Source organism: Panulirus ornatus, chromosome 10, assembly GCF_036320965.1.
Source record: "Panulirus ornatus isolate Po-2019 chromosome 10, ASM3632096v1, whole genome shotgun sequence".
In the NCBI taxonomy this organism is placed as follows: Eukaryota; Metazoa; Arthropoda; class Malacostraca; order Decapoda; family Palinuridae; genus Panulirus; species Panulirus ornatus.
The window spans coordinates 19779424-19805176 of NC_092233.1; the positions used below are offsets into that span (position 1 = coordinate 19779424).

Sequence of the window (25753 nt, forward strand, 5' to 3'; positions counted from 1 at the left end):
TACCCGCGTTTTTAGCTTCAGGACTTGCTACCTCATTGCTGCTAATACTAGCACGTCCAGGGAACCAGGAGAACTCTGTGCTCTTATGTTTTGAGTGGATGCTTACCATGTAATTTTTGCCTTTCTCTGAATTACGCGATGAATTGAAGCGTAGTAAGGGCATGGTTCTGGGAATCGGAGTGGATGGTATATATGATATGGACGATTATTCTGTTAATTTTACAAAAATGGTTGACCAAGTCTTAACTCTATAAAATCTTTTATAAATACCACAAGTTATGTTATCTTTACAACCCTTATAGTCCTACAACAACATAACATGCGCTCTTAATTTCACAACAAGTGCTTTAATATCACAGGTTCTGTTATTTTCACAACACTTAAGTGCTATCATAATATCACTTATGTGCTGTAATGATATCACAAGGGCTGTTATCTTCATAGTACTTAAGTGCTGTAATATAATCAATATCACATGTATCATCAACCTTGAGAATGCTTTAGTAGTAAGATCATATGCACTTGATAATGCATCTTGTGTTCTTCAGCCAGAATTCATAAAAACCCCACGTTTACTCTAGCCTCGTTCATCACCTGTAGTTAGTTCCTTCGTCCCCGCGGGCCGAGTGAGGGTCGTTGCAAGCATTCATTTGATCCCAGTTATTAACCACCACAATCGGTGGCAGGATCAGGGGTCTGCTGTTGGCCAGCGAGGGGGCCATACGTCACCTCCTGCCGGCCGGCTCCTCATCTCGCCCAAGATTATCCCCAAAGGGCCTCATCGTCGCTACTTCAACCTCTCTCTCTCTCTCTCTCTCTCTCTCACGTCACCCATCTTGGATCCTGCCGCCGCTGCATCTCTCACACTCACAGAGCCAGTTAACAAGCAGATTAGACTGGATCCGTTTGCAGGAGCTTATCTATTCCCCCTTTTGAGGAAGTTAAGTGATCATCAAGTGAAGACTACTGAGCCTTCTTAAGCTCTCTGGGTGTGGTTATGAGATTTTCATCAAAGACAGTTTTCAAAGAATCCTAACTTTTCAGAGAGGGTTTAACTTTCCACAAGGATCTGATTTTCAAATTCTTCCCGATCTGTCGTCCCAACATTTTTCATCTGTAACATTTTACGCTTACAACGTTTGGAGTTCGTGCCCTTCACGTCTACAGGCTACCGAATGTAGTCTGATTTTTTAAACTGTCGCGTATTACAGAAGCTTCACTCAAAAAGTGCTACCAGGAACCTTTGGGTATCTTGCAATACGTCATTTAGTAATCTTCGGAGACACACAAACACACATTAGCAAGTCTTATACAAATGGGACAGAACAAGCACAAAGTCGATGAGTTTGCCTTCATGACTTCAAGTGCTGCGTAAACAGTCCATTATCATCACACTTCTTCATTCGACAGTTGGTGCTCTCTCGTGCGTGTTCACCATACCGACACCACCACTTCAAGGTCTCTGGCACACTTCTTCCGAGCTATGATTAGACTCGAACCCACGTCCTATTCCATATGTACATGGGATTCTTCTTCCTCTCCTCCGTAGCAGAATCGGAACTTATCCGAATGATCATCGTGACGCTGTATCACTGGAAGAACTGACAGATCTCTTCAAGCATTTTGGCATCTTCAGTCTACGCGCCTGCTGATTCTTTGTCATCCACAAAAGATATGTGGCCAAACTCTGTGACGATCTCGATACGTGGAAGAGTAAGGAAGGTACTGCAGCTATTTGGAGTATAGACGTTCCCCAACTACAACGGGTGGTAGAGGATTTTGCATCGTCCTCGGGGATCTGATTCTTTGGAAAATATAACCCCAGGTCCCTAATTCAGCAGCTGTTTCCATTGTGCACATTTTATTTGCCGTCATTCCATAATCGTAATCATCAGAAGCCTTCACAAAGCCTGAATGACTTGTAACATCCATATATATATATATATATATATATATATATATATATATATATATATATATATATATATATATATATATATATATATATATTCCTTGTTTCCTTTTACGATTAAGTGTAATAATTCGCGAGCCTCAGCGGTTTTTGGGTACTTAAATCAAAGCATGGAAAACTGAAGGTCACCGTTGCGAAACACGAGAAAAAAAGTAAAAAATAACTACGTCCCGATCGCTTAAATACCCAGCAATAACGAATGACGTAGTTGCAGTGTTGTTATGCAGTTACCTGTGTTGTCAAGTTTCTTTTTTTACTCATCTTTTTCTTATCAGTAACACCTGGAGCTGCGCATCGACCGTGGAGATGGAGCGAACACACAGCTGTTCGCTAAAGTCTAAGACGTAACTCACCCCTGTTTCACACACACACACACACACACACACACACACACACAGAAGAGACTGGTGGATGCGATGTTTGGAAGAGCGTGATGCTGGAGTGATGATGATGGTGAAGGAGGTGAGGGAGAGAATTTGGAGGAAGAAGAGTTAGATGATAAAGGGAGGAATGAGACACGAGCTGCCAACCTGGACTTAAAATCTCCAACTACTCGACAGTTACCTTCCTGTGGAGAGTACGAGGAAGACAACTGTCCACGGATTAAGTCCCGATCTTTTTATCTTTTTATTTCATGCTAGCTGAGACGGCATTGACAGCCGAGGCCCTAATCAAGGCCATCCAATTAACGCTATAATATATATATATATATATATATATAGCCTAAGCCAGGTACCCACTTTATCGACTAACCCCTAAGGGTGGTTCAACAGCTGGGTTGACTATGGGCCAACTGCCGCAACCAGGATTCGAACCTTTGCGCTCGACCCTGGACGACCCGTGAATGCGTCACGGTCAGTAACCGCTACACCACGGTATCTTATCGCTGCCTTTTACTACCCATCTGTCACAATGAACAACAATAAGAAGCGAGTGAGGTGTTAGAGGGAGGAAGGTATTCGAAGGTGAGGAGAAGGTGAAGGTGGGGGAGGTAAGGAAGGCGATGGTTTTGGTGGAGGGAGTTGGGTGGAGGACGTATACAGCCGTTAAAAAAGGGAGGTCATAGGAGCCTTGCCTGGATGGGGGGTTCGTGAAGTCTCGAGGTGACCTCGGCAACAGCATAAGAAGTGACAGGATCAGTGAATGATTCACTAAGGACACTAACCGCCATGTTCCTTTTACCTCACCACGTGTTCGCCGCTGCCGATCCAGGAAGGAGCTGTGCTGGATAAGGTCAGTGTTTTTCCTTCGTGCTGGAATAACACAGGCGGACAATAGTAAATGTTAATACTGCCAAGAGGCAAATGGAGTGATCCTTTTTTTTCTGGATTTAACATCAAAGCTTTTCACTGGTATAATATATATATATATATATATATATATATATATATATATATATATATATATATATATATAGTGTGTGTGTGAGAGATTTAAAGCACAGCCAAGCCAAAATTCTCGATTGCCCGCCAATTTTTTTCTTCTTTTTTTGGCGTGTATTGTAACGGTAGCCCTAAGCGACATCACTGCAACACAAATGAATCGATGGTGAAAAACTTTTGATAGTTACGATTGGGGCTGGAATGAAGGACTTCTTTCATTTTCCATCCACGACCACCGGCCAAAACGTTGCTAAATCTCTGGCTCACCCTAAGCTTGAGCGCTCTACGAACCCCACCAAAGACGAGGAGCGGACTCCAGCCAAGCGTGTGAAGGCGGTCATGAGAGAAATTAAAACAAATTAGCGGAGCCGTAGGACGTGACACGCTCGCTGTGGAGCGGAGGAGGAATTGTAGCTGGGAAGATGGTTAGGACACGACCTCTCCACGGCTCCCAGCGCTAACACTCGGGGCTCCAGCAGACGTGCCACCACCCACCCACCCACCACCTCGCATCGCCGCCCACACAGTCCTCGCCAGTGTACAGTTATGGTTACGGCTCGTCTTCTCGAAAGCTAAATAACCACCAGTCGTGCCCCAGTCATTACTTGTGGATTTCATTCAGTCTCTTGCTTCTCTCTCTCTCTCTCTCTCTCTCTCTCTCTCTCTCTCTCTCTCTCTCTCTCTCTCTCTCTCTCTCTCTCTCTCTCTCTCTCATGTAGTCCACGTTGCGTAGCCTCCTCCGCTCACAGTCTTCATTTCATGATGAAGGACTCGATTCCCGATCAGCTTACGGGACTCGAACTGTGTGAGTGTTTTCTCCTCGCCTGCACAGTTCTTAAAATTGCCATAGCCAAAGAACAGGTGAAGAGTATTATGAGATGACTGCTTTGCACAATGTCATATTCGGGTAAGGGTCATAAAGCGAACGAGTATAACAACAACCCACAACCTCACAAATGTGAAAAAATACAAAACGACACGACTTTGCACACCACAAGCCGCTGTGTGAAAGACAACCTGGTGAGGGCCGGCCACACAGAGAGAGACTCATATTGGATGATTGTGTTGAGAGGATCCAAACCCGCCTCGCTGCTTGGGTCACTTGGCATCGTTTGCCTCGATAAGCTACCGCTGCTTAAGGCCCCACCGTGATTTATGACCTGTTACTGAAGATTCATACGAAGGATATAATTTACGTAGGACCTAAACTGGTTTCCCCGTTTCCCGATGAAGAAGTTACCTCCTCAAAGTATCTTTTATAATCTTGCCTGGACGAGAAGAATTTTGTTCAGCGGAGAAAAAATTCGAAGAACTTCGCAGCGCCTGTTCAGTCTCTTCCCGCTGATGATGAACACAGATAAGAACACTCCTTTTGGTCATCCCTTCTCACAAAACTTTTATAGACCTCATCCATGGTTAGTGTAAAACCGCTGCTGAACTCCACGTTAACATGTTCGGGGGGCGACCTAAGACCCTCAGGGTAAGTTACGACTCTCAGGAGACCACGAATACCTGTTTACGTTCTTTCTAAACCCTTGGGGGCGACGAGGAGACTCTTGAACACAGCCCTGACGAGTCACGTCAAACACCAGATTATTTCACCCAAGGGGTGGCGGATTCAGGGTCAAGGGTCGTACCTTCGTCGTGCTGCAGTCAAAATAACTGAAGTCACCAAACCACTAACATTAAATTCACTTTCCAAGTAGAGCTGCTAATCACCTATTTTTTTCTTTTCTTTTTTTAACCATCCTTTTCCGTCCACCGTTACGTTGATAATCTCTCTCTCTCTCTCTCAGTCTTAAAGGTAATATTCTGACCACTGATCTCGTGGGCCGTTTGTGTGTTCCAGCCCCAGGGGTTTGGACCCGTGGCACTCGACTAGCTGCTGCTTCCCAACGTTTCAGTGTGAAGAACAGTCACACGAGGACTGTCCCTTATGATTCCTCCTCCTTTCCTAGAACAGCTCGACGGTAGACCTTTATACCTTCTCCTTTCATCAAGCAGCAAAGCTGTGAAATTCCCTTCCTCCCTTCGCCTCTCCTTCGTCCCGGAACATTTCTGCCTTTAAAAGTCAGGTCTAGAAACATCTAAGGATCTTAGATTAACCTTTTCGTTGTTTCTCTTGTGCTTCTCAATTGTCCTTTCGCCCATGAGGGCAGTAATTAGAGGACGTTGTTACTAATGTCATATATGTCACTATATGAAAAGAACATGCAACTCTCGTAAATACGCTTCCCTCTCAATCCACCATCACTACAACTCCCCATCTCATCCACCATCTCGATAACTCTCACACTCACCCACCATCTCGACAACTCTCCCTCTCCTATTCCATCATCCCCAGCAAGGACCGTCTATCCTTTCCATCAGCCACCACAACAAGCCTTCCATCTCCTGTTCCTTTCCCCACCACAACCACCACCATCCTTCACCTCTCACAAGCTCCCTGACTCGCCGTGCCCAACATCTCTAACACGTACCTCACAATCTTCCTCAGACCACCACGACTACGATCGCTTTCCGTTTTACCAGCACCACGACCAACAGCCACAATCATCAGCTATAACTCAGCGCCTTGAAAGAGCCCAGCCTCCTTGCCACTATAACCAACGAGGGCCAAAACCATTTACAAGCTTCGGAACCCGCACCTTCATTCCCTTACTTGCTTCCGCCACAACCACGCATTCTTCTTACACTTCCCTTACTTGCTGCCAGCACAACCACTTGGCATGCTCTCTCTCTCTCTCTCTCTCTCTCTCTCTCTCTCTCTCTCTCTCTCTCTCTCTCTCTCTCTCTCTCTCTCTCTCTACCTGCAACAAATCCATCATCACTACTACTGCCACAACTACAACAACAACAGATCCATCATCTCAACAGTCCCTTCACTCGCTCCCATCACCACCACCCACTAACCAACCAGTCCTCCTACTCCCTCCCCACTCACTAACTCGAGATCACCTCTCTCTCTCTCTCTCTCTCTCTCTCTCTCTCTCTCTCTCTCTCTCTCTCTCTCTCTCTCTCTCTCTCTCTCTCTCTCACCAACCCTTAACCCCATAAGCTAGTCCACCTTTTACTCTCCCATCACGACAACAGATACGACCGTTATCACCATAGCTCACCGCCTACCCCCTCTCTCCACCATTACCCCTGGTCTCATTCGCCCTCACCATCACCACCACCACCACCTCCAGCAGTCGGTAGTGCGCCGTACCGGCAGACCCCGTAGGGCAAACATGACTCTTATCACTCCTTCCCCAGCTTATGACCTGAGATCATTACACCGTTCGTCAGGCTGCTGGCGGATTAGAATAAACGAATCGCTAAAACTGGAAACTTTTAGCGACCGAACGTTCCGTTAATGAGCGTAAACTATTAGGTTTGTGACCTGTCTCCGCTGGAATATCTTACGTGATGGCCAGGATGTTCTTCGTCCCCGGGAAGTTAAAGGTGTTAGGGGTACAACAAACACGTTCTGTAACTGCATACGTCTTCGATTAAGACTGCTGAGCTATAAGGACCTTGGGTGTTCAAACACCTCCTCATCCTCCGGCATACCTCAAGCAGAAACGTAAATAAGACGTAAACTTTTACCTGCTTCCTCTACATGACCCAGTGGCATTTCAGGTTTTATGTTCCAAGTGATCGTTCGAGTTGTTGTTAAATCGTACCACTGGTTGGTTACAGTTAACTAGTCTCGATTAGTACCTAAATCTGTTGAAGATTAATTGGTTACAGTCGACATGCCACATATGCCGAGGTACAGAAGCACAAATATTCATCCGAGAGGCCGAAGTTAAACCATCTTTTCCATAGACACGTAACAATCCTCATCTCTCGTCATGTAGGGAAGGCCAACCATCTCCCGGCGCCTCTTAACTACATCAGTAGACCAGACCTGGCAGATGATGCAGAAACTGGTGTGTGTGTGTGTGCTCATACGACGATCATTACTGGGAAGATACGAGCTCTCCCTACACGAACCACAAGTCTGCTGCAACAGGTACGAGAGAGAGAGAGAGAGAGAGAGAGAGAGAGAGAGAGAGAGAGAGAGAGAGAGAGAGAGAGGCGCTCTTCTTCGTCGGTCGGTTCTCCTCTACGTTTTCATTCCATCAGATAAATTTAATAAGAACGTGGCATACCGCCTCGTTACTGACCCGGTGGTAATCAGATCTGGGGGGGGAGAGGGGTTGTCTTCAAGTGTGATGTACCGGTAGTTTAAGGTTAAGTGGTGAGACACCGTCTGCCGGCCCTCCAGCAGCAGCAGCAGCAGCAGCAGACTCGCTCCGCATAATAATGTCTGCCCGATGAGGCGACCCGCATCACGCCCCCCCTGACATTAATTTATGGACGCGTGATTTGTAAACTGGTGGCACGCTACCACCACCACCACCGCACCAACATCCTGTGCTTCCCCACCTCCCTTCCTCCCAGCAAACTCTCCTCCCCGATATCACCCACGAAAATGATGTCTAGTTTATAAAAAAAGGAAAAAAAAAAAACGCTTCTCTCCCCAAATGAAACGCCTTCCTCACTCTTCATGTGTAACTAACTAACTTTTTCTTCTTCCCCAAAATTTCTCATTCCAACACACCGACCGCCCAATTTCAACCCCCCCTTCTCCATCCCCCCCTCCCCAACGAAACCCTCCTCACATAAATAAAATAAAAAGTTACAGTTAACTTCTTCTCTTTACTTAGAGCAGCCAATAATTAAACCGTGCATATGTTTACATATATTCCCAACGGAAAATCCCGTTAAGATCCGGCTCGACACGACAATGCTTTGTTTATCACGTGTCTTGTATGGTGGCAAGGGGAGAGAGAGAGGGAAGAAGGTGGAGGGTGGAAGATGATGAGGCGATGGGGCGAGCTAGGAGAGGGAAGCAAGGAATGGCAAGGCAGGTGGATGATGATGATGAGTGGGTGAGGTGAGGTGAGGTCTGGGCGCAGCGATGTTCAGCAATCAGGGCTCGAACATATGACGCTCATGGAGGACTTCCGTTCAAGCAGCGGGGGACCCACTCGTAATTTCATTAGGCTTTACTTTACAGCGGAGGTTGGGAGTGATGGACGGGGTGGCGGGTTGATGCTGTAAATCTGAGACCCACATCCCTCCTCCCCGGTTCTCAACCACACACCTACTGCGCTCCCCCAAGCAGTCGTTAAGCAACAAAATAAGACACTTCCTCGCAGAGGTTAGGTGGGTAGGCCGCCTCCCAACGGCCCGTCATCATGAGGTGCCAACCCTGAACTAACGAACGTCTCATTACTCTCATTTTACCCCTTTTAACGAATTTGGCCAGCGCGTCATAGCCAGCAGATCCCGCCTTAATTATGGCTCATTACAAAGCATGAATTAACAATTCGTACGGTGCGCTGCTCACTCTGGACGCCAGACGTTAAGGCCAGCCAGTGCACGTCCCACATGATTTCGCATCTGAGCGGCCGCGGAAAAAAAAAAGAAAAAAATGTAGACTCGCAGGCAAGGTGTAAATAGTGTATCACTCCAGACGTGTTCATTAAGAGGACATTACATTCCTTAATGATGAAGACGAGAAAAGTTGAGCTTCCCACCTTGCCCACAGGCAAGTTATAATCAAACACAATTTACAAACCTTGAAGGCCAAGGCAAGGGAGTCAAGATATTAATTTCCAACGCACCAAAGTTTATATATATATATGCTGAAAAACCACATGGAAAAGGAAACACGAGATCCTGAGCTCTTCCAAGATAGTTACAAAATGAGAGAGTGAAGATGTGTTAATACACGAAAGCGCTCAGGATCTCATGTTGCCTTTTCCTTTTTTTTTTTTTCAGTATTTATAAAATCACGTGTCTGTTGTAATTTTGTGCCTATATATATATATATATATATATATATATATATATATATATATATATATATAATTTTCTCCAGGAACCTTTTTTTAAGAAGGGGTCCTAGTAATGTCCAAGATACCTATCCTAGGGTTCGAAGGCTGCTTCCTTGACACAGCCTCGCCGAAAGCCATTTTCCACCCGCGACGTAACCACAGCCAGACGCGGAGTCCGGTAACACACGTGTGTACATATAAACAACAGTAAAACCCAGTGTGTTTGTGTGTGGAAAACATGCATTCGTGTCCAACCACAGAAGACAACCAGAAAAATATCACAACTTCATGTTTTATACACCAGCCCTCAAGCATCAAGGGCGCGCAGCACAGCTTTCGAAAGAACAGACGATTTCAGATCACAGATATGGTAACCCCGACTGCAGCAGCATAGCCGAGATTGCAGTTCTGAAACACATCACCTTAAAAAAAAAACCCACAGATGGAGTGAGTGAATTCCCCTCCTGCATATACCATGGTCTCTATAGGAACCCACCTGACTGACGGAACCTTGAGAACTCGAGATAAAATTTTACGTTCGTGTGGTGTAAATGTATAGTCGTCAATTCGGCAGAAATGATTCACTGCACACTGGTAAAGAGGGAAAATGAATTGAAAAAAAATTCCATTGCCAAATTCCATTTCCGACATACGTCTTCTCAATATGAATTCCCGACACTAAAGTTCTGTTATTGATATTAATTCCCAACACAAAGTTCTTTATCAATCAATTCTCGACTCTAAGTTCTGTTGCTTATATCAGTTCCCCACATTAAGTTCTGTTACTGATATCGGTTCCCGACACTGAGTTTTGTTATCAATCAATTTGAACGCTCAACCACTTAACTTCTGTTATCAATATGAACTCACGACCACTAAGTTCTGCTATCAATTATGAACTCCCGGCACTTTAAAGTTCTGCTATCAAATGATCAACTTTCGACACTATAAGTTCTGTTACACATCTTTCCCGTTACCGTTAGTCTGAGGGATGATGGAGCCGTTGCGTAAGACGTGCTCACGAAACAAGGAAAAATGAAAAGGAAAAAAAAAAAAAATCAAGTCCGCGATGCCACGTTAAACAACAACTGCCTCGAACTTTGGCCCCGAGAGTATTAGAATCGAGGCCGGGAGAGGTCGCCTTTTGAAAGGGAAGACGCAGCCCATTTCAACATCATCCCAATTACGAAAGATCTCGACCGACTTCGCAGCCGCCGCCGCCGCCGTGCTGTGTGTGTGTGTGTGTGTGTGTGTGAGAGAGAGAGAGAGAGAGAGAGAGAGAGAGAGAGAGAGAGAGAGGGGGGGGGGGGGGACACTACGCGCCTGGCGAACACAGACTGACGGGGACTGTGGCGTCGAGTTACTTACTACAGCTATGGGAGGACGAAGACCAAAAGCACTTGATATAAAAGTGATTTCGAGGCGAGAGGCAACAATAACCACTGCTGCAGCTCACGCGGCACACACGACATGGGAGGAGGAGGAGGAGGATATGGCCACAGTCAGACCTTTGTTATAAAAGCCCCGGCCGTTATCTTCCTCCTTTATCGAACGCTGTCTATCGGGGCGAGACGAAAAGAAGTGAGCATCGTACGTCCATATTCATCTATAATTGCCCGTGGGACCTCTCTTCCAGGCGGCAGAGGTCCTGTTGTCAACCAAGGTTGTCCTTCTGGAGGCTCGTGTAGCCTAAAGCTGCGCCACTTTCAGTAACGGGGAAGTGTGGAACTCTCCTTTGGAGTAAGAAGTTCCTTGACGAGACTCTCTGTGCTCCCAGTGATACTACCATGCCAGAGGTGATGTTTCAATCGCGGTGTAACCTTGAGTAAGCGGACTCCAGTAACACCAATCGTATATATGTCTATTATTATTATACTTGATCGCCGCTTCACGCGTCAGCGAGGTAGCGCCAGGAAACAGACGAAGAATGGCCCATCCACTCACACACACACACACACACACACACATATATATATATATATATATATATATATATATATATATATATATATATATATATATATATATGCTTGCCTTCATCCTTTCCCGGCGCCACCCCGCCCCACAGGAAACAGCAGCTTGTATGAAACTTGGCCACTGACATTCAACCCGTGCCTCACAATCCACCAGCCTTCCTTTACAACGTTGTGAACGATGATGGACAATCTACCTCTCCTGGCTCCGACTGTGCGACATTCCAAATTCTCTGTTATCATTCTACCCGAGTCTTCTTGCCGTCCATGATGATTTCATTACTGCTTCGACCATGCATGAAGGTTACGACTTCCTCTTACTTTCCTATCGCAAGATTACGTCCAAGATCTCTTGTTTTCGGTGTCTGAAGTTTCTTATGCTGACGGGGAGTGAGAGCAAGCCGCACATTTTGATGCGGATGAGGAGGATTTCGATCATCAAGGCTTGTGATGATGGTGGACCCACATAGTTTTGGCCGGGTGACCTTCTGACGGTACGAAGAAAAAAAAGGAAAAAAAAATCTGGTCGTCCGTGATGTAGTGGTTAGCGTTAATGATCACGAGTGAGCAGAGAGCCGCCCGGGTTCGAACCCTGGGCGCGGCAGTCGGCCCACAGACAATCCCAGCTGTTCATTCCTCACTTAGGTTTGATCGATAAATGGGTAGTTGGCTTTAGCTGGGACGTGTGATTACTAGTTTGGGGTTACGGGGGGAGTTTCACTTGAGTTGACTCGTTTCTTGACCCTGTATATAAATACTGAATCTTTACTCCTTCCCAATCCATCGGCAAGGATGAACAAGTGGGATTGGCTGTGGGCCGACTGCCGCGTCCAGGATTCGAACTCATGCGAACCCGACCCTGGGCTGGCCCTGCGCTGAATCACGGTCACTTACGACTGCACATATGATAAATAGAATACACACAAGCTAATGTAATTCTAAAAGCATCCAAACACGATGACGACCAATCCCACGCAAGCACGTTAATGTGCACCCCCTGAAAGAGAAGGAAAACGTGTCCGTACTCACCACCTTTGAGGGAGGGATCGACGCTGAGTGACTGGAGGACGAAGGGGATGGTGGGGATCTTCAGAACCACTCCCGTGTGATCCTTGAGGCTCTTGATGGATGTGTGGGCGTCGTTGCCCGCGGTTTTCGTGGTCCTCACACTCAGGTCGACTGGCTCTACCTGCTCTGGGGGCACCTCCGCCTGGAGTAAGAGGAGGGGGAAGGAGGAAATGAGACAAGGGGGTTAAGGGGGACAAGTTTAATATGGATGAGCATCGTCATGTGAAAGAATGATCACCAAGGAAAGGTTTAATCCTGATTATTATAATCTTTTTTTTTTTTCAAAAATATGATCCAAAATGAACTGTGTAAATATACGTCACACCACCCACGTCCGTTTTCTATAGATTACCGTTGAAAGGGTACATGAGAAGGGCCTTACCTCCTTGGATGTCATGTTGGGATGCATGGCTGGACGTTTGGCAGGAGCGGGGACCTTGAGCAGTACAGGGGGCACCGTTCCCCCTTCCTCGCTCACGCCCACGCGCTGTGGAGGAGAAACGGGAACGTTTATCATTTATTTTCCCAACCCCCGTCAATAACTCCCGGACCTTATACTAACTAGAACTAAGAAATAAATCAGAGGGGTACATCAGCACAACTCACGAGAAGACTCGAGAGTGATGACACTTTCTGTAGCAACACCGCCACATTTTTTTTTAAGCTTCCGCTCCTCCGCTCTCTACACGACAGGTTCCGTGACGAAAATCTGGAATATGTACATATTTATTTAGTGGTAGATTCTGTCATGCACAAGAACGAGGCGGCCTTGTGTAACGAGGGCAGGGGCAGAGTCTCCTCCCCAGTGGGACACCGGTAAGGCATTAGCTCTCGAAACACCAGCTTCCTCCAGTCCCCCTGTGTAAAATCTGCTCCGGAATACACATATCCGGCTTACGGTTTCTTTATAAATTCCTCCGCCTGGCATTTTCTCTGTCAAGTCCTCGTGACTTTGGACGATTTTAGCGAAAGCTCCATCGGGCGTGGGTCGGTGATGAAGTCACTTGATGTGGATGAAGATGAGAAGGATTACTAAGCAATATCTGTCACCCAGAAGGCCACTAAAATCCTCCCTCCCTCCTGCATCACTACACCCTCGCCCTCCTCCCTCTTCCCCACACACACACACACCCATCCCAGCCTTTCTCCGACTCCAGTCACCCCCCCCCCCCTTCAACCCCACTTCCCATGCCATCTTGCCGGTGAATGAGGACTGAAATTAGGGCGGTGCGGGGCGGAGGTGATGGCTATGTTATCAAGTGGCGAGTGAGGCAACCATTCCGGCCGGCGTCAGGAACGTCCGTTATTCCGACTTATTTTTGGCAGCAGTAACCCGGATGCGGACTGATGCTGCGCTACCTCACTGCTGCAGTGTGTGTGTGTATGTGTGTGTGTGTGTGTGTGTGTGTGTGTGTGATGGAGCCACACTCAGGTGGATAAATGAAGGAGGAAAGGATAGAAGGAAAATAGGAAAGAGCACGTCATGCAGGATGATCGTTGTACTCGACTATGTCCCATTATCTTCACATCTGTATACACTTCCAAGCACGTCTTCTTGCCCTTTCGCGTCCACACAAAAACACACACGCCTAGCATCTGGTCAAGAGGTGGTAACCTATGAGGGTAAAACTCCCTCCCCATACAATACAAACAGGTGAGGACACACACACACACACACACACACACACACACACACACACACACACACACACACACACAGTTTTTGTAATAATCAAGAGATCAATATTGTATCGGTGTATTAAAACTAAGCAAGGGAGATAAACAAGGAAGTAACAAGTGACCATCTATCTACACAAGAGGACGGTAAATCAAACGATACGGAAGCACGCCTCAAAATAATTCATAAATAATACCTGCATATGCATATTCTATCAACATATCATCAGCTCTTATGCTAATACATCATTCTTACGACACCGGAATATAAATACAACAGCATTCGTCATGGTAGGAGCCGCCCTTACCCAACATTCGTAATGTAGTCTTCAAAGAGCAGCCTTACAGTACCTACCTCTTGAGTCCACAAGTTACGTTCCTCACCCACGTTTCCTGATCCGTTTCTCACCCACCTATGTATCGTCATGCTAACCTCCCCACACACACTCTCCACCTAGAGGCTAAATGCCATCCAGTCCTCGGTAATCGGTAGTTAGCGACCTGTGATGGATTTCTCGTCATGGGTCAGTCTTACGTCACTGCTGATCATGAGTCAGTATTATGTCGTTACTCATTATGAGTCAGTATCACGTCGTTACTCATCATGAGTCGGCATTATGTCGTTACTCATCATGAGCCAGTATTACGTCATTACTCATCATGAGCCAGTATTACGTCATTACTCATCATGAGTCAGTATTACGTCATTACTCATTATGAGTCAGTAAGATATCATTACTCATCATGAGTCAGCATTACGTCATTACTTATCACGAGTCAGTATAACGTATGCTAATATATTCATCACAAACCCGCGTATCCTTAGCTTAACCTCCTCCCGTTTTCACCGTGATGGTAAACTCATTCAAGTGTTGTTTTACAGTTTACTTCCGGAGACTTGTCATGTTCTGTAAATTTTTTTCATCTTTCATTCGCCCGTGTTATTCACCTTCACTGGCCATGCGTGAACCTCAAGCCATTTTCTATGTTTCTTCCTTTCAAAACGCCTCTCTCCGAAAGAGGATTTTACATAACGAAAGTTCATGGGGGGAAATGAACAATAAATGAAGGTCAAGATGGAGTGGAAGAACGCCCAGAGAAAAGAGAGTCTCCATTTAAAGTGCACGAGACACTTAGAAACGTATAGAGGAGGAGAGTGACTTAAAGATAAAGGGGATGAAAACAGGTGAAAGGGCGGAGGGAGAGGAGAGAGAGAGAGAGAGAGAGAGAGAGAGAGAGAGAGAGAGAGAGAGAGAGAGAGAGAGAGAGAGAGGGTGAAGGGGGGAAGAGAGTGTCTGCTGGAGGAGAGGGGTGTGGAGGAGAGGTGGCAGTGGATAACAGGCCAAAATAACAAGAGGACGAGATAACGTGTGAGAAGTGGGTGGATGGAAAGGAGAGCCACCCGTGTCAAAGAGGTGATAGTCGTGTCATATAAAGATGGTGTTTCGCCTCTGATGAATTCTTGCCTTTGACTTGCTATCTGTTACCCTGAAGCTGTCGTGCCTTACGGAATCATGACCCTGAAGTTGTCCCGTCCTTCAGCATCAACACCACCCTAAAGTTGTCTTACCCCACGTACCATGACCCTGAAGCCGTCCTACCCTACAGCATCACTGCCCTGAAGTTCTCTTTCCCTACCCATCATCGCCGTGAAGTTGTCCTATCCCACGTACCATGACCCTGAAGCCGTCCTACCCTACAGCACCATTGCCCTGAAGTTCTCTTTCCCTACACATCATCGCCCTGAAGTTGTCCTATCCCACGTACCATGACCCTGAAGCCGTCCTACCCTACAGTATCATTGCCCTGAAGTTCTCTTTCCTTACCCATCATCGCCCTGAAGTTGTCCTATCCCACGTACCATGACCCTGAAGCCGTCCTACCCTACAGTATCACTGCCCTGAAGTTCTCTTTCCCTACCCATCATCGCCCTGAAGTTGTCCTACCCTACCCTACCCAACCCTCGAGTTGTCACATACCCTGCGCATCACCACCCTTAAGCTCTCATACCTTACCTTACCCATCAACCATCATTCTGTTTTACCTCTCCGTGACCTCCCCATCAACCCAAGAGCCAATTCGACCCACTCACCCGACAAGCATCCTCCTACGAGGCAATTAAGTACGGCCTTGCGCCCCATCTGCAAGGGAGAATAAAGACGTGGAGGTATACTTGGGAATATGTCTACTCCAGGTATGCCCTAGGTATTATCCGAGTATACCTACTCTACGTATGCTAAAGGTATACTTCTACAGGCCTTTCAAGTCAAGAGCTTGGTTCCCCCCCCCCCCCCCCCTTCCTCTAATTATATACACCAATGTAATATATTCACGTTAAAGCAGGGGCGAAAACGATAATTGAGTGTGTGTGCTCTGGAAAATGTGGGTTTCAGAACGTTAACGTGGGAGTATGTGTGTGTGTGTGTGTGTGTGTGTGTGTGTGTGTGTGTGTGTGTGTGTAAGAGGGGGGGGGGGGGCAGTGAGGATAAGGGGAGGAAGGGGGGGGGGTGTGTGGAAGGATGGTGTGGGAGGGAAGAATTCTTGACCCCACCCGTTCCACCCAAAAGGGGTCATGACCCCAGCCTAATTATTCATCCCCCCCCCCCAAAACCTTACTCTCGTTAATTGCACATCCCTCCTCCAGGACGCCAAGGGGATTTATAAAACTGGAAATTGTTTCGCGAGTTCACCGACTAGTAACACAGATTATTTTCTCTCGTGATTAGGTTTGCAATGGGCTGGGGGATGGGGTATTAATCATGGTATACTTACAACGAGGTTACAGTTTTTTTTTATTTTCTTCGCTCGGCAGGTTCAGTACTAGCAGAAGGGGTAGGCCGGGCGTCAGCCTACACGACACATGCATCATCAATAGTGACATTTGGGGAGAGAAACAAAAACAAAAAAAAAACAAAAAAAAGTATCAAAAGATACGTCATCTACGAATCTGATAGGTTCCATCCACTCCTCTCTCTCTCTCACCAACGTCCTTCGAACACGTACTGTGCCATATTCTCTCTCTCTCTCTCTCTCTCTCTCTCTCTCTCTCTCTCTCTCTCTCTCTCTCTCTCTCTCTCTCTCACGGTGACAATGAAGGATCCACTGAGTACATTCAGGGAGGACTTCCCTCTCACATCCTTTGCCACAATGATCTCCAGCACTTACTTTAAGTCACTTAGTGGACGCCAGTCTGTACTGTACTGACTTTTCTTTTTCCCCCCTGTGTTCCTCCGATCTTGTGGTGTCTACACGTGCTATCGCGGGTATCATAACTGGTGTAATGTTTCCGCTCCCATAAAAAAAGGTGTAACATAATAAAGACACGTTCGCTTCCATAACACGTGCAACGTTAGAGAGACGAGGACGTTCGCTTTCATAACGGATGCAACGTTAGAGAGACGTAAGCGTTCCGATTCCACATCTGTTGCAACTCTTGAAAAGGAACGGAAACGTTTGTAGTCTCGCGAGTTCAAAACATTTAAATTTTTTATGCATAAATTAAAGTCTGTAATGGCAGTGCGCTGTATTGCAACGACTGGCGTTGCTGCGGTAATACAGTATCTTCATAAAAAAATGATGTGTTTCCCCATGTCTTGGCCATTTACTGTGGCGGCCTTTACCGGAAATCCAAACACTACTGTAGCCCACGTCAACAAAAATCTAAGCGTCAGTAGACATCAGTATATACTGAGGCTGGTCCCTCTATCCTTCTCTGGATTGTTCCCATGTGGCCGCGTATCGACCAGACGCGATGGGAAGAATGAGAAGCTGGGTTACGTTTTAAGGAGGAAGCGAGGCAAGGAAGCATACCTCAGGGGACCAGACAGCATAGCTTAAGGACAATGAGAAAGCATAACCTTGGATGATCGAGGAAGGTAGAACAGCATACCTCAGTTGATTGAGGTACAGAAGAGGAAGGCACTGTGAGTAACCATCAGTCTTGATGAGGACAGCATAACTCAGATGATCAAGAAGGTTAGGCGCAGCATATACCTCAGGTAATCTACTAGAGGAAGGCAGCATACCGAGGCAGTCTGGTCGGTCGCTCAGGTGGCCACGAGAATCGATATGTGTGTGTGTGTGTGTGTGTGTGTGCGTGTTGGAGGGGGAGAGTCTAGTACGCTGTATGAGATTTTTCATCGTTATATAAACGGAAATTGTACTTGGAAACGCAAAGTCAGAGGCAACTGATCAGTTACTTCGTCTATTACACCTTAATTTTGAAAGAATCATTTTGAAACGGTCGGTCCATCATTCTTTCGTTCTCTGTCTTTTTCATTCAATAATCCCTCGTCGTTTCTCCTCTCTCCTCCTACTCTCTGGGGTCACCCTGGAGCTTTCTCTCTTGCGCTCTCCCTTAAAACAAGTAATCCCATTCACGGCGGGGAAAAATATGGGAGGTAAGACCTTCTCCCATAATCCTATTAGGCACAGGAAATTTAGGATGCTCAAGTGATTATTGAGGTAAAAATAATCCGACACTCTCTCTCCCTCAGTTTGGAAGGACTCGGGACATTTAACGTGGCAGAACCCCACTGAAACGCAGATAAAATCTGCATTTTCTACAGAGCTTGAGAAGCTCCTGCGCCCGTAGTGGTTTTAAAAAAGAGAACAGATACAAAAACTGTTAATTACACGTTGAGAAACCCTTAACTCTGTAGGAATCTACACGAGATTAATTTTAGAAATTTTGAAAAAAATTTGAAAATATCAACACACATGAACGTCTGATAGGGTCCTCCAGCTACCTAATATTTTTTAAAGATCTCTGGTGGGTGTTTTAACAAATTTAAGCACCACCACAGTCGACAGGCCATGAACGAATCTCTCTCTCTCTCTCTCTCTCTCTCTCTCTCTCTCTCTCTCTCTCTCTCTCTCTCTCTCTCTGTTACGGTTCCTGGGTCTTTGCTTCCGAAGGATGAGCCCCCTACGTCCGCCTGCCCTACGAACTTGACTGAAGTCGCGAACTCTCGAGTGAGGTCCTCCTGCCTCGCCTCCTCGAGGAAGGATCATTTCGTCTCGTGTGAGGGATCACGGCCTTCCCTCTCCCTCTGCCTTGTTAAGTGATCCCGGGAACAGTTAGGGTACGAGTGTGTGGTTTCCGTTTCCGCATTGTAGGTAGCAGCCAAATACGACATTAATGAGGTGCAACGGAGAATGACTGACTGACTACCTTTCATATTTTACATGTTTTGCCCCTGACATGTCAGTTATTACATAATATATATATATATATATATATATATATATATATATATATATATATATATATATATATAACAACTGTCAAGACTGGTGTTTGGGAAGTTATATTCTGGAAACTTCATCCCCAAGGAAAAAAAGATGCATAGCTGCATGCACCTCATTCGTCCCTTGTTCATGGGAAGAGAGAGAGATAACGGGAGTAGATAGATAGATAGATAAATAGAGAGAGAGAGAGAGAGAGAGAGAGAGAGAGAGAGAGAGAGAGAGAGAGAGAGAGAGAGAGAGAGAGAGAGAGACTGACTCTCTGACCGCGAACTTCGAGAGAGACGAAGATCTGTATAAACAAGTTAGCAAGACGGGAGAGAAACTCCATCTCATATTTTTTTCCCCCCCTTCCTCATCCAACCGGAATCTTTTGTTGTCATGTTACGGGAATGGTTACGCGGCGGTGTGACGTCACACGTGGAGGCGGCTGGGCCTTCCAGGCGGCGTGTGCGCACATCCTGCAGAGCATCCTGCTGTGGCTGATTGATCTGGCCCATGGCCCTCCTCGCCTCCCGAAGCCAGCCAGTACTCTTGGTGCTGCTGCTGCTGGTAGTGCTGCTGCTGCCTTATGGTGGTGAAGCACGGGGCGGCGAGGGGGTGGGTGGGTCTCTTTTTTCCAGGTGGGTGGGTAATGCTAGTGGTGGTACAAGTGAGTGCGGTGGTGGCACAGGTGATGGCAGTGGTGTTAGCTAATTTTCTTTTTTTTTTTTTTTGCCGCTCGTGTGGTCGACGTGGTGTTGTGTGGTCTTACACACACACACATAAAAAAAAAAGGTTACGTTTGTTTTTGTTGATATAATGTTTATCTATGGTGATGGTTCTTAGTTTGATTTCTTGCCGCTGGTATAGTGGTGGAAGCTACAGGAGAATTGCCAGCGATTATGACAGTGCTGGGAAGACGTCTGTCTGCCTCCTGAAATATTTTACACCTCACAATATGTATATATATATATATATATATATATACACACACACATGGACGACGATGGAGGTAGCGATAGTAAACTACACGACTTTACGTAACGAACAGGAAACGTTCAACTGTGTTTTGTGATGTAATTCCATGTAATGTGGTGTAATTTTCGAGTGTGTGGAGGGGATAGAGCGAGGGGGCAGTGAGTGCAAAAAAAACAAAAGTATATATCATGTGTCGCTCAGTTACGACCTGGTGATACTATAAAGGCGGGCGCTTCACCGTACAGTGGAGGAGGATGCCTTGTTTCTTGATAATAAAGTTTTGAAATGTGAGAAATCTTCACGTTAAGCGATCCTCACTCTGGTAAGGATGGCCAGGTGAGGAATTATCAGACTATTGGGGAATAAGTGAGTCACGGAGACTGACCCGTAGTGTGTGCTGTGGGAAGACGACTTTTTAGATGGATGTCTTCCGAATTACCTGTTTAGTCTGCAAGCGTTGAGAACGGAACGCACAAAGACCTGAACACCATCAGTGTGAAAGATAAAACAAAACAAAAAAATATATATTACAAAAAATGCAAAGACACACCTCTGCATTTAGTATCTGGAGGCTGGTTGTGAATTCATATTAGACAAAAAGAAAAATGAATGTTTCATTTAAACAAATCAAAAACAAAATCTCTAAAATACAACTCGCGAACAGTGCAGTATCTTATATAAGCTGTGTGTGTGTGTGTGTGTGTGTGTGTGTGTGTGTGTGTGTGTAAACCGCACAGCAAACGACTCCCGGGGGCCTCTACATAACCAGGCATGGACAGAAACTCGAAGCTTCCCTGTAACGAACTATAACTTATACAATAATGGCCCAGTCGAGTTACCAGGGGTGGGAACGAGAGAGAGAGAGAGAGAGAGAGAGAGAGAGAGAGAGAGAGAGAGAGAGAGAGAGAGAGAGAGAGAGAGAGAGAGAGAGAGATGAGGAACCCACCAGCCATCTTCCTTTAGCTCTTGTCCTCTCTCCCTCACACACACAAGAGAGAGAGACAAACATGAGGGAGGGGAGGGAAGGGAAGGTATCGGTGGGATAATGTGAGGTGTAGCAGTGTAATCGGATCAGGGAACGGCCAATCCTTTTTGTGTGAGCTGAGCGACGGGGTCTGTTCGTCGCCACTAATCAAACTTGTTGGCGCAACCCGAGTCTCCTCCTAGTGTATGGGGGTCTTCTTTCGCCCTCTCGCCAGCCAGAGCCCGCCCCCTCACTTAGCACAAAAGCACACTTGATCACCATTTCTTTCCTTATAAACTATTTATTACTGATGATGTGATCTTGTGTCATGGCGAGGAACTGTAATTAATTTTCCCCCGGACTAAGCATGCAGTTGGTGTTTGCATTATGCACTTTATAAGGTCAAGACCAGTATAATACCGTTAAATATAATCTTAAAGTGAGCTTGTGTGTGTGTGTGTGTGTGTGTGTGTGTGTGTGTGGAGGTGGTGTTGGAGGGAAGGGGGGTATGGGGGTGCTGGTGAGGGCACCACCACCTGAGCCACGACACCACCATGACCTCGATCGCGTCAGGGTCACCAGCTGAAGACGTGAGTCCTGCTTGGTGGCCCCCACCGCTCACCAGCCACCCCTTCCCCTCCCCTTGAGACTCGTGCTGGGTTATCACACGGCTGATTATCACCAGTGGGTCTCGCTCAGCTACACACACACACACACACACACACACACACACACACACACAGATAGATAGATAGATAGATAGATAGATAGACAGAGAGAGAGAGAGAGAGAGAGAGAGAGAGAGAGAGAGAGAGAGAGAGAGAGAGAGAGAGAGAGAGAGAGAGGTTGTGATTACAACACCTGGGAGTCCCTCCAGAGGGTGTGACGGTACCAGCATACTAATTGTGGCATCGGGTAACACAACAGTACTCCCGTGCCTGGCCACCTTATGGGGCAACACACACACACACACACAAACACACACACACACACACACACACACACACAACACACACACACACACACACACACACACACACATACACATCATCGATGAACTTGGGGTTATTCTTCTGGGAGATGAATGTTTGAAACCCACTCGTGTGTCTGTTATTGCCCTCCTCTGGGCCTCCCTCTATCGCATCGCCGTATCATTCACTCATTATGGGCGACCGAACTTGAGATGCATAACCTGTACATTACAAGGCGGAGAGTCATCGCGAAGTTATTTATGATAACACCAGTTATTTCTGGGTTTCTAATTGACGCACGGCATTAAGAAAAGAAAAAAACGGAGACAAGGGCGCATACAGAGAGGCTCATCCTCAAAATGCATATACGATGGTTCCACTGCGTGTCCAGAACTGGTTTTTTCATCTTCGATGACTGCCGCTCCTGGGACGGTCACACACACACACACACACACACACACACACACACACACACACACACACACACACACACATTTCCACATTTAATCCCTGGACGTTAGCCACGCGTAACTCAAGCAAGACCCTGGCGTGGCCTTCGATATCTTGCTCCTGAAGAGAGAAACAGATCTTCACAAATTCTCCGTCACTGGAGGAGGCAGCCTATGTTCATCAAACATCCCTTGAAGACTGACTTAGGCAACGCATGATCCACACGGAAGATTATGGAACAGAGGCTCATCTTGCAGGGGGGAAAAATTGGTGGATAAACGTGGGTATTTTGAATGAATCAATATAATCAAAACATAACCGAGATATAAAATGACCTCCCTGTTGTACACAAGCACTTAGTTGCCTAAATGTTTACCGCATTTCATTCTGGTGTCACGTGTCTGATGGGACAGATATCACAGGATGTACTTGGCTACGTGTCACTTGGGATAGATATCCCAGGATGTACTAGGCTACGTGTCACTTGGGATAGACATCCCATATGTCGATCTGCTCCCGAGTAATGAGAAACGTGGAACTGCGACCAAGAAGAAGAGAAAGAAGATGAAGAAGAAACGACAAATTGCCTGGAACAGATCGCTCACACAAACCGGTGACACCAGAAACTTTGCTGTGGATGACACACACACACACACACACACACACACACTTCGTCACCTTGAGCCAGGGGCTGACCTCCTGAAGTGTAAATGAGGGTGAAGAGGGAGGGAGGGTAGCAGGGAAGGAGGGATGGGGGAGGACAGGAACTAGAAGTGGGGGAGAGGAGGGAGGGAGGGAGGGAACCGATCCCGGATGAACTTGCCCAGCCCGAGGACCGGAACCGTTGATCCACAAGGCTATTGCTATTTGCATCCATGTTCAAATACTGAAGCAGTTCGCGGATGGATCCAGGGGCGGGCACACATGCACAAAAACACAGCACACACACACACACACACACACACACAAACGTAGGGACGAGAGATCACAATTGTAGAGATGATGACGATGATACTTTGTGTTCTTGCATGTCTGGCAGTACGGGGCTGCCTCGACAGCGACCCATCCACTACCACTTAGTACTGAACCTACTAACTACACGTATACGACTCAACGACAATATACATCAGTGCAAGATTATCCTTGACAATCACTAGGGCTTCAATTGTAAATCGTATACTCCTAAACTAACTTCTTTTTTTTCAAGTTAAAACTCGACAATACAGAGGAGTGGAGGTCAGTACTCGATCCTGTGGCTCGTTCGGCTACACACCGTCTACGGTAAATTCAATCCAGCACGACCGGGTCGGTGCTGTTGAGTGACCTCGGCTAAGACCCGGGAATGACTTTGCCCTAGGGAGCAATCCGTCCCCCAATCACCAGCTCCTTGAACCGTGGTTGGAGCCAGCCTACATAAGAGGCAAAGCCTGGCGGTGCTATGTTTGCAACAGATCGCTAACGCTTGCCTAGAGCAGTTGCAAAGCTGGTTTATCTCTCGTCCACAGAGGAGTCTGAAACAGGCCCACTGGTGCCCTTGTCCCTCGCTGTCACGAGGATGTGTTTCGCCCGATGCCTGTGTGATATATATGGGCAATTACGTTTTATTATATAGGCGATCCGTCTCTGTTTCACTTCAGACATGTCCAGGATTCCCACCACCAGATAGCATCAAGCCCCCACCACCACCACCACCACCACCTTCCCTCACCCCACCACCACCACCAACTTGCCGCATGGCGAACAACCTGATCCATCACCATCTTAACAGTACCCGGTAGGACCCGCCTGGGACCTCCTAGTCTCCTGAAGGTCTCCAGCAGGAGGCCCAGCACTTACCCCAGCCCCTCCCACCCCCCCACGACACGCCCCCCGCTGGCTCGTCCACACGGCACCGGGTCAAGCAGGATGTGAAGGTACGACAACCACCACCGCCGCCACCACCACCACCACGCCGGCCACGACCAAATACGACGGCACTCATGGCCGGACGTGGAGCTTCCCCGCATCATCTTCCCATGGCCAGCTTTCTCTGCCCCATCACCTCCGCACCTGCTACACTGGAGCCTCTCCACGCCCGTCATGGTAGCCACAATCGAATCCACTGCACGTCGGCTCCGTGCACCAAACACATGTAATCTCAGTACACCACCTACAAGATGGCCACACTGGGGGAGAACCGTCTTCAGGAAACCAAAGGTAACATCTTCAGCGCATCACCTCCATCGTCAGTGAAGGGGGAGGAGAAAGGGGTTATATAGTAGAGGCGGCAGGTAGCCATGATGTCGTGTGGCCACTTAGCCCAGCTATTGGCGCTTCTCTGAAAAAAATAGGGTCAGCTCATCGCCCCACAGGACGTCATTACCAGTAACTAATTGGGCTAATCTAGGTTACTGATGGCTCGAGTATGCAGATGATCCCTGATGGATGAGGGAGCGGGGAGAATGAAGGGGATGGCGAGAAATATGGAAGAGGCCTCGATGGGTTATGGGTGCGGTAGGTTATTGGTAGGTGGCGTATGCGGTGGAATAGGGTGGAGTGGAGTGTGAGGGAAGGGATGGGAGCAAATGTTGTGGTATCACGAAACGGTCATGATGAGAATGGTGGTACTAGAGAGGAACAGCGGTGGAGGTTGGTGGTACGAAGCGGTTATGATAGGGTGTTGTGGTAGCTGGGGAAGTACCAGCGATCATGCTCGGAGGATATCGCAAGGATGTGAAGGATGAGAACGAGCAACGTCGGGGGAAGTTGGGGGTAGGTGGAGTGGTCGTGTGGGAGAAAGGGAGGCTAGTTTATTCACCTATTTGCACTGGGGAGGAAATTTTACACTCGTGTGTGTGTGTGTGTGTGTGTGTGTGTGTGTGTGTGTGGTGCGAAGAAGAATACAAGCACGCCATCAGGAAATGCTTGTTTTTTTACAACCTCCACCAGGGCTAACGACACATGTAAGCTCGGTGTTATCACAAGGGGAGGGAACAAGCGACCATTAGGGGGGGGTGGGTGGTGATGAACATAACATGGCAGCTCCTATGGTTAGAGGGGCTACTATTACCGCGTTATGTCAATGTAAATTATGAAGGATGCGACACCGCAAGAGCACCATGCGTGACAACAGACCTATAATAACCGAGAGAGAGAGAGAGAGAGAGAGAGAGAGAGAGAGAGAGAGAGAGAGAGAGAGAGAGAGAGAGAGAGATGGTACAATCTTCACGTGTGAGG

The 25753-nt window shown here is 47.1% G+C and overlaps 1 protein-coding gene across 2 annotated transcripts in view; it reads right to left on the minus strand.

The window, feature by feature from the left end:
- The window catches only part of LOC139750820 (uncharacterized), a 524911-nt gene that overhangs the window by 7956 nt on the left and 491202 nt on the right, over positions 1–25753 (minus strand). For both annotated transcript variants that reach the window (XM_071665587.1, XM_071665588.1), the window contains exons 2-3: positions 12651–12755; positions 12230–12410 (exon numbers count right to left, since the gene is read on the minus strand). In XM_071665587.1, coding sequence (XP_071521688.1) covers positions 12230–12410; positions 12651–12755 — 286 coding nt within the window. The remainder of the gene's footprint in view (positions 1–12229; positions 12411–12650; positions 12756–25753) is intronic.